The sequence below is a fragment of the Tauraco erythrolophus genome, chromosome 16, assembly GCF_009769465.1.
Source record: "Tauraco erythrolophus isolate bTauEry1 chromosome 16, bTauEry1.pri, whole genome shotgun sequence".
NCBI classification, from domain to species: domain Eukaryota; kingdom Metazoa; phylum Chordata; class Aves; order Musophagiformes; family Musophagidae; genus Tauraco; species Tauraco erythrolophus.
The window spans coordinates 8831807-8840868 of record NC_141480.1 but is presented as its reverse complement, the minus strand read 5'-3'; the positions used below and the strand labels follow the sequence as shown (position 1 = coordinate 8840868).

Sequence of the window (9062 nt, the reverse complement as noted above, 5' to 3'; positions counted from 1 at the left end):
ACTTCTTGGCCACAGTCCTGTGAAAACACTTCATGGTTTGGGTCCTGGCACTGAGCCTAAGGGAGCGCCTATTCCCGTATTTGCCATGTTTTGCCTATATTCACCAATATTCTTGTCCCATATTTGCAGAGCAAGTAATTAAACATGGATGAGCAGAGTCTGAATAGCAGGCGGGCACCATTCAGTCCTTGTCTCTCACCTCTGAGATACTGGTGTGTATTTTGTTCATGCAAGCGTCTAGAAAGGGAGAAAAGACAGAAAACACTAATCAATGACTCAGTCAGGGCCTGGAAATAAATACATCAACGGTCACCTAGGGGAAGGACTGCAAGAGCAAACATTAGCCCTGCCAAGAATAAGAGATGGGAAGAGGCCTCAGAGAAGAGCTTTGTCCCAGGAGTATCATATTTTAAGGGGATTTTCATTTTCAGTGGCTGCATGTATTAAAGCCCAGTGAGGATTAAACGCACCCCTTGCTGCCACACCATGGCAAAGATCCAATCCAAAAGCCCAGAGGAAGACTTGGCTTGACTCTACCAAGCTTTGGATAAGACACTGTTGGTTTTATTTTCCGCTTTTCCTTTTTCAAATTGCTCACTAGCATCTGGAATATTGACATCTACCCATCCACCCAACCTCCAGACCCTTGCATGTAGCATGCTAGGTGCAGATCATGAATACTTTGGGTTTATCCTCTGGGGTGATGCTGGAGTTGTCCACTTCTATCAGGATGTTCTTGTCATCTCGGGTGACTGGTGCTTGCTGTCCACTCTGGAGGACTTGTGGTAGATTTCCTAAACTAACATCCATGTCTTTGAAGGCATGGAGTAAAAACACCCCCAAAATGATAGTGAGGAAGCCGCAAACTGTCCCAATTATGTCCACTACGGTCATGGTGACCCACTCCTTAAAGAGGATAATGGAAGTTGTGATGACGATGGTGGTGAACAGCACGTAGTAGATGGGAAACACCAAAGAGGTGTTGAAAATGTCTAGAGACTTGTTGAGGTAGTTAACTTGTGTAGTGATGGATGCCACCAGTGTGGTGACTAGGATCCATGTCAACGGGTGCTGCAGCACAGGCCGGCCAGCAAAGAAGCCCTTGATGGCAATACCCAGGCCCTTGACTGAGGACACAGAGAAGGCTCCAATAACGGAGCAGATGGTGAGGTAGATGAGGATGTTGCTCTGGCCATAGCGGGGTGCGAGGTAGAAGATCAAGAGGAAGCAAACAGCCAAGAGGATTGCAGCATAAGCCAGGAAACCTGGAAGAGGGAGAGAAATAACTCAAAACTGAGTGGCAGGTGTGGGGGACAGAGCAAAACACACTACCCAGCCCCAAGAGACAAAACACGACCTCCTGTGTACCTGGCTCTTTCAGCTTGGACAACATTTCATCCAGAGTGGTGACCTCCTCGTCCTCTGGGGCATGTATCACCATCACAGTGCTGCCCACAAGGCTCAGCATGCAGCCCAGCTTTCCCAGCAGGTTGAGCCGTTCTTCAAGCAAATATGAAGACAGGATGGCACTGCACAGGACAGAAAAACATCAGCTGGTGCTTTAAAGTCCTTTAAAGAAAGAACAGCAGCTAAAATAAGGTAAAGAACGTCTTCACATGATACAAATTTGGAGTATATTTGTTGGATTCCAGTGTGTTATTACGCAATCACATTGCATCTACTGACAGCTGAACCTGCAGAGATGCAGGTGTGATCTGTAGATCACAGCTCAGGTATCAGCAAGGTGAAAAAATACTGAATGTGTGAGCACATCTTCAGAAATATTTTCAAGGTCTTCAGATTCACTCGAATTGTTGGGCATTATGAAGCCTTTAGTGCCCAAGGAAATGACTGCAAGGACCAGTGTAACACAGACAAAACCCCAACCAAGCAACAAAAGAGTTACATTAATTTTAACTAAATCATCAGAACTATTACTCCCCAGAGAAACTCTGAAGGTACTGGGGCTACAGATGTATCTGCAAAAATACCTAGTTGTGCATAAAAATTTGGGCCAAGACACCAGAGCAGCCCTAACTCTCAGTGTGCTTGTGCATTTCACAAAAACGCTCCTTCTATAAAACCTTCAGTACCCGGAGTCATGTATTTTGATATGCATCTCCTTTTTAAAAGAAACAAACAGACAAATAAAATAGAGTTTTAGCCCTTTTGGCAACAGACAGAAATATAAAACCACAACATCAGAGCACCTTAAAAGCTTAGAAAATAGAAGGCAAATGAATGACACAGTTTAAAAACACACCTGATATTTTTGACCCTTTTAGATTTTTAGTACTGTTTACTACAAAAACAAAGCAAAACGAAAAACAACCTTGAATTGGCTGAAGAGCTGGAATAAGGAAGGAAGGAACACTGATATTTGCAATAATTTAACCTGAAGCGTATGTGGCTGCTACCCACATGCAGCACTTCCAGAAGGGCATGCTACTGAATTTGGTGGTTTCCAAATGATCCCCCAAAAGAACAGCAACTGTCAGAGCATTTTTTAGAAAACACTGAGCCACTTTTTTCCTTCAGGCAGAATAAACCATATTAGCATTACTTCAAGTCTTTCTATCTTACAAGACAAACAGATAAATAAAAAAAGGCAAATTATAGACACATAAATCACCTTATGAGCACGCTCAGAGCCCCCAGAGGCGTGACAATTGTTGCAGGAGCAAAGACATAGGCGGCAAAGTTGGCAGCTTCTCCTCCACCCACTAAACAAACACAAGAAAAATAAATACCAGTGAGTTACAGCACACTTTTCGTGTTTTCTCTTGCGGGCTTGCAAACTAGAAGGACATCAGTTAGGAGTGGGTGGGTTTGATTCCATGGGTGTTTGATTCTGCTTCTAAACGGGGTGGATAGTGGGTGAAAAATCTCTCTATTACAAATTAATGCAAGCAGAGAGCCCTGCACCCACATGGAGAAGAGCTGGGGGGTGCCAGGGCTTGGCCATGTCACAGCTGCCCATGTTAACCTGTTTAGCCCCCATAGCCCAGCTGCAGTGTGTCTGGGTGATTTGGTAATGAGTGGGTGGGCAGCTGTGGGAGCTGCTGGGAGGCTGCTCCTCACCTACGAAGTGTCTCCTTGGGGCTGTGGTGCTACCCTCTGGCTGAGCTGTCCTTGTCCCTGGGTGTTGGGTGCTTGCCTCTGGGCTGTGCAGCAGCAGGAGCTACAAGGGCAGAGCAAGGTGGGAGCACCTTGAGCTGCTGCAGGGAGAGCCAGAAGAGGCTGATCTGAAATCTGCTGCTCTCTGCACAGCTGTGAGTCCAATTTGAGAAGATACTGTAACATTGCAGAATGAAAAAGATTTAAGGCTTGCTCTAAGGGAAAACAGGTTTTGCTCAAGAAAGAGGCTGCTACTAACACCTCCTTCTTATCTCCCTTGTGCTGCAGCAGTAACCTTTCCTGGAATAACCTTTTCCATACCTGATTTACAGGGACAGACCCTGGAAAAGCTGCAAACTTAAGGAAACAGCTTCTACTTACTGGTTAACAAGCCAGCCCACCAGAGCCAGTCCTTTAGGTAGCCATGGCCTCCGTCTCCTGGGGAAGAAAAGCACACAGGTATGCAGGGGTTAACAACCCTGTTCTTTGGAGTAAGAGCTGAGAAATGTCCCTTTGGAGAGTGATAAATGGCAAGGGGAAGAGAGTGACAAAGAAAACAATTGGAAGGACAGAATATGCAGACATCTCATCCCACATAGAAATTATGTCAAGTCAGGGGATTAGTGGAATATGGCACTTACGGCTGGACAATGCAAGTACAATAAAAGCAGTTGTTTAATCCTGAGTGGCACTGGGAACGGCACCTGCTGCCCCAAAGTCACAGAGGTTATCAGGGTGCAGCATGGAGCTTGGGGCTGCCCTTCAGCCCTGGGAGCTGTGGTCATCCTCTCTGGTTCGTCAGGGTGCATCGGCCCCTAAAGCCAGCAATAAACACTCTAGCTGGGGTTCCACAGACCGGTCACGTTTAGTCTTGTATGTTCTACTTGCCTGTTTGCTCTGAGGCACTCCTGGAGCAGAGGGAAGAAGGATGGCAGGGGGCTGCTCTGTGCTGGGTGCCCCCCACCCAAAGGCTGCTCCCTGGGATGCTGTTACCCTGCATCTTGCCTGCAGGAAACCTTCGCTTCTCCTCGCATTGCACCAGCTTGCTGTGGAGTCCCGCACATGGGCACTAAGGTAAGGCAATGAGTTTTCCCAAACCCAGCTCAGTTGGGGGTTATAGCTATGAAAGATGAAGGGGGAAAAACCGGTCGGTTGCTCTGCGTGGGCGTGCGGTGCCTTAGTTCGTGTTGCCGTACAGTGATGGTGAAGGCTTCCTGCGTCCCGTTGCAGAAGCTGTCTGCTCCTTTTACACACTGCTTTGCATCATGGTTGTATCACAGGGCCTCAGCCTGAACTGCCAGAAATCCTAATGTTGACTTTGTGTGGAACAGTCATTCTGTGACTGAGCTTTTCTGATGAAAAATGGTTCTTGGCATCGGAACAACTAAATGAAAGAAAATGTGTGTATAAATGAGGAAGAATGGACATGCTGTGTTGGGAACTAATCCAGCTCTGGTCTTAACCCACAAGCTGTTAGATGTAGGGAGCTTGAGCCTGCTGACACTGTGAACCCTGATTTTACTGGGTCAGAGAGAGTCCATGGTTTGGATGTCTGACCTGACTGGTGACGTCAGTAACAGCAGTGTCTGACCTGCCCTGGAGAAAAGTGATGTGCTCAGAGAGCAGAGGTGAAACACGCCATCGAGAGATTAACAGGCGAGATGAGGAAAGGAGGAATGAAGAGGCGGACAGGAATTTGTCAGAACTTAGCCTCTTCTGGTTCCTCAAGTTCACAAATGCTCAAGTTCAAATGTTATGCTTTGGTATTCCTTAGAAATTGCTGGATTGTTTTGGTTTTTCTTTGGTTGATTTTTTTTTTTTTTCTCAAGAGCTCTTTGTCAGCTGCAGTTTTCTGTTATTAATCTCTAATTCCTGGTTAAACACTCTGAAAAATAGTGAAGGCTTTGCTCTCGTTTCACTCTCTGGGCTCTGTGGTGGGAGGAGTTCATTGAGGGAAGGAGGAGAGAGAACTCTTCTACAATTGAAACAATACTGCTAAGGAGAAAACACACCCATGTGAGTTCGGAAGTCGCACGCAGCCAGCCTAATGGCAGGGAATGGAGATGGACTTGAGACTGGACTGTGGCTCAGGTGCTGTTGGTAACTTTGGTGATTGACTCCAGCCAGTCACCTCATCATTCCATGCTTGTGTGCCCTCATATGGGGATGCAGTAAAATGAGGACAGTGATACTGTCTTCTTTTGTAAAATGATTTAAGAATTGTTCCTAGGCCAGAGCTGGGAAGCAGTAGTGTTTTAATTATCATTATTTTGTTTTGTAGTTATGCAAGTAGGTCACCTGCCAGGCAGGACTTACGCTGCTGCTAGAGCGAATGCTTGCAATGCTGATGGGACGTGTCCAATTCCACAGCGGAATTCCGCTGTAGGCAGTGCTCCTCCATCGTTTCCCATCCATACAGACGTGCACGTAAACACACACCTCACCCTACGAGCTTGGTGCTAGAGGAAAGTTACCTACACATTGTTGAGCAACATACCTCAGAAGCATCCCTTCTGAAAACCACAAGCAGAGTTCACACAGATCGCAGCCGTGCAGTCGTGCTCTTGCTAATGCAATTAGAGCACACGAGGCCGTGTCCTTGTCTCAGTGACTTGGTGGCAAAGCTGCCTGGTGCATTAGTAAGAGCAGGGTCATGGAGCTGTGCTGTCCTGCTCCGGTCTGCAGCACAGGGACGACTTGCACCTCAGTGCAAAGGGGCACGTCTCAAATTGCTTTCAACGCTTTGCTTCCTCCTGGCCTCACGCTTTTCCACACAAGAGCTGTGATGGGCACATACTGTTCTTCTGGTGAGCGCACATCTGATCACACAGCACGTGACTTGCTATTTGTGGTGCAAGGCAGGGGAATGCTGCTTTTAGCTGAGCTTTTCCAATGCAGAGCTCTGTAAATTAGCTCCTCAGCTCCACCACAGCACACAAACATACATGCAGAAAAGATCTGTCTTCCATTGCTGATGGAAGGCTGATGTGTAGCTGGAGGTGTTCTCTTGCCATAGAAGTTCCTGGTGTTTGGATGATGCGTGTGTTCCTAGGAACAGGTGCACCTCCTCCCTCCTGCCCCCCATGAAAGCCTTACCTGCCCTGGTGCCGCCCTTCTCCACCAGCCGTAGCAGCCCCTTCTTCTTGAGGATGACGCTGCTTCCGATGAGGAAGCTGGAGAAGACAGCCAAGCCCAGGCCAATGTAGAATCCATAATTGCTTTCCAGCCGAGTTACCCAGGAGTTATCCAAAGTCCCATTGTCCTGGACAGAGTCAGCTGGGTCAGCATCACCGATCACCTGGCACACGACCCGGTGGGAAAGGCACGAAAGAGTGACCAGAGACCCTGTGAGGCCACCATGGAGATAAAATAGCAAATTACTGATGTGACTATCAACAGTGCCTCTATTGCTCTTTGGACCCATTCAGATGTCCCTCTGAACAGCCACCCGTGCTGTCACCCTGACATCACATACCCAACAGCTCTCAAAAACTCAGGACACCTCTTTACTCACATGTGGAAATGGCCAGGTGCTGAGTGACAGATTCATGGAGTGCAGTTCAAGCAGCTTGTTGACACTGGATGTGTCTGCCAGTCTACACACTGAAGGCTACAAGGACCACTATAATAACGTAATTTGAATTTCCAAACATCTGTGCCAGAGTCTCTCCAACAAACTCTAACTTTACAAGTTTGAACTACGCCTTATAACTTTGTTGATTCAAAGGCTTTTCCCAGCCGACTAATCCTCATATCTGCCAGCTCGTCTGCAGCTTACAGCTCTGGGTTCAATGTGGAGTGATGCCCGTACTTCGTAACCGTGCATCTGTTCCAGCTCTGTGTACCAAGAGGTGCTGTGGGATCTCTTGTAAGACAACAAAAGGCTTGTCCCGGACAAAAGTTTCATCTGTATGTTGCCCACACTGTTTAATGGTTTTATTCTACCTATTTGCAGAATTCCTGAGTGCTTGCAAAGCACATCAAGTCCTGCCAGTGCGGAAGGACTGAAAGCAGGCATGGTTTTCTGCTGTTAACACCAAGAGCACTAAGCCCCTGTGTCTCTAGCCAAGGTGTGTTGCTATGTGTGGGTGGGAAAACTGCGGAGCTGCTTCCTACCCTCACACTCCTACCACACCCAGCACATCTTTCTATCGCAATCTTTGAGTGTAGTAAAGGCAGGGTGACTGCAACTGTGGGGAACAGAACAGCCAGGTGGAGCGTCACAAAAGGCCCTTTGTAGTAAAAGGCTTTAATTTTCTGCCAGAGCTCGCACAGGAATTATGAAGCAAGTATTTGTGTCTCTGCAGGCAGGGGTATGCAATGGCTAAACAGCTCACAGTACTGCCGGCAGCCTGGGCATGGGTCTCACCTTTTTCCTGAACCAAGAGACTGGCTTAGACCTTCTGCAGCTGCTCCGTTTCCCCCGCACATGTAGCTCAGGATTTGGATCTGAACTGAATCCCAACTTTTTCTAATGGAAAAAAATCCACTGACTTACTAGACGAGTTTCCAAAGGTTCCCTAATAGGTTGCTTTTCCAATGGAAAAAAATCCTTGATTGTGGAAATATTTCCTGGGGAACTGGGGGGACATCTTGCCTCCTCGGCTGGGTCAAAGTCTCTGCAATGTGTTGCTGGGCACAAGCATAAGGCAGTGGGATGGGATGATTACCGTCTGGATTAGGTAATCTTTAAAGGGAAAAAAAAATAAAAATCCTGGTTTCTCTGTAAGTGCAGTAAGGCTGACACAGCGCGGTGCTGGCAGAGCAGCCTGTGTGTGGCTTTCGGATAAAGGGAGTTTTCCCATTTCTATACAGACCTCCGAAAAAAAAAGGAAAAGAAACCTCAAACGCAGAGAAACCGAGCAGTGACAGAGAACCGCCCCAAAGCCGGGTGGGGGGAGAAGGCCGGGGGGGTGCACTGGGCTCAGCCCCCGCGGTGAGGAGCCGGGGCTGCCGCCCCCTCCCCGGGGACCCTCCCGCCGCTCCCCGCGGGGCCGGAGCGGGGCGGGCGGGGCTGAGCCCCGGCACCGGTCCCGCTCCCCCTCGGACACCCACCGTTGCTGCAGCTGCTGTTCGCCTCCAGCGGCTCCATCTCCTTCGTCCTCCGGGACGGCTCAGTGCATCCCGGCGCCGAGGGCAGAAGCCGCTGCTGGCGGGACTGGGCAGGGCTGGGCCGAGCTGCCCGCACCCCGGCCCGGCCGGCTCCTCCTCCGGGACGGGGCTGGCTCCGCGCACCGGCAGCAGGTGCCCGTGCAAGCGCTGCGCCCCAGCGCCGGCTGCGCAGCCCCGGTGCTGCCCGGGCCCTGCGTCCCCTGACCGCTCGGGGCTGGAGGGGGAGAGGAGGAGGGTGTGGTGGGTCAACAGCCCCCCCTTGCATAGATCGAGGCTCCCCTGGCTCAGCCCAGACGGGGGTGGTGAGCTCTGGAGTGGCTTTTTCTTATTGCAGAGGTTGGGAGAAGAAGGTGCTGTGAGAGCAGGGGGCTGTGCGGCGGGTTAGGGGGTGCGTGAGGCCGGTGGCAGTGGCCGGGCTGTAGGACGCCGGGTGGACGCTGAGCGGGCTGTGCATGCCGCAAAGCTGCGGGCTTCATACGTGCGCAGAGAGCGGTGGAACAGAAATGAAAAGTAAACACGAGAAATGAAAAGCTGAACGGTGCTTGTAGTCCTGAAGATATCTCCTGTTACTAAAAGAGACCGTAACTGCAGTTAATGTAGCAAGGAAACATTTCAGAAAGTGTGCTGTCGCTTCAAGCATTGGTTTTATTATTCTCTACTTAGTAGTATGGCTGTGTGCAGTAGGTTGTTGGGCTGAAGGATGTGGTTGAGGGGCTGAGAAACATGTAGAGGTCTATGGAAGAGGGATATATCCTAATGGAAGTTTTGTGGTGGGTGTGGAGTTCCTTGGATCATGTGCTCGCTGGGCAAAAGCATGTTCTCTGCTGAAGGTC

The 9062-nt window shown here is 49.3% G+C and overlaps 1 protein-coding gene across 1 annotated transcript; it reads right to left on the bottom strand.

Annotated features, from left to right (window-relative positions):
* Positions 1 to 660: 660 nt before the first annotated feature.
* NIPAL4 (NIPA like domain containing 4) lies at positions 661 to 8209 on the bottom strand. The gene is made up of 6 exons (XM_086621581.1): positions 8173 to 8209; positions 6214 to 6462; positions 3499 to 3555; positions 2633 to 2723; positions 1369 to 1529; positions 661 to 1265 (listed from the first exon to the last, which is right to left on the bottom strand). Exons 1-6 carry the CDS (start codon positions 8207 to 8209, stop codon positions 661 to 663), a joined length of 1200 nt encoding a protein of 399 aa, XP_086477707.1.
* Positions 8210 to 9062: the final 853 nt, after the last annotated feature.

Coding starts and splice junctions, on each gene's coding strand:
- NIPAL4 (XM_086621581.1), bottom strand. CDS start 8,209: ATGGAGCCGCTGGAGGCGAACAGCAGCTGCAGCAACG. Junction 1,530..2,632: donor GCTCTGAGCGTGCTCATAAG/GTGATTTATGTG, acceptor TGTCCTGTGCAG/TGCCATCCTGTCTTCATATT. Junction 1,266..1,368: donor GTCCAAGCTGAAAGAGCCAG/GTACACAGGAGG, acceptor TCCCTCTTCCAG/GTTTCCTGGCTTATGCTGCA.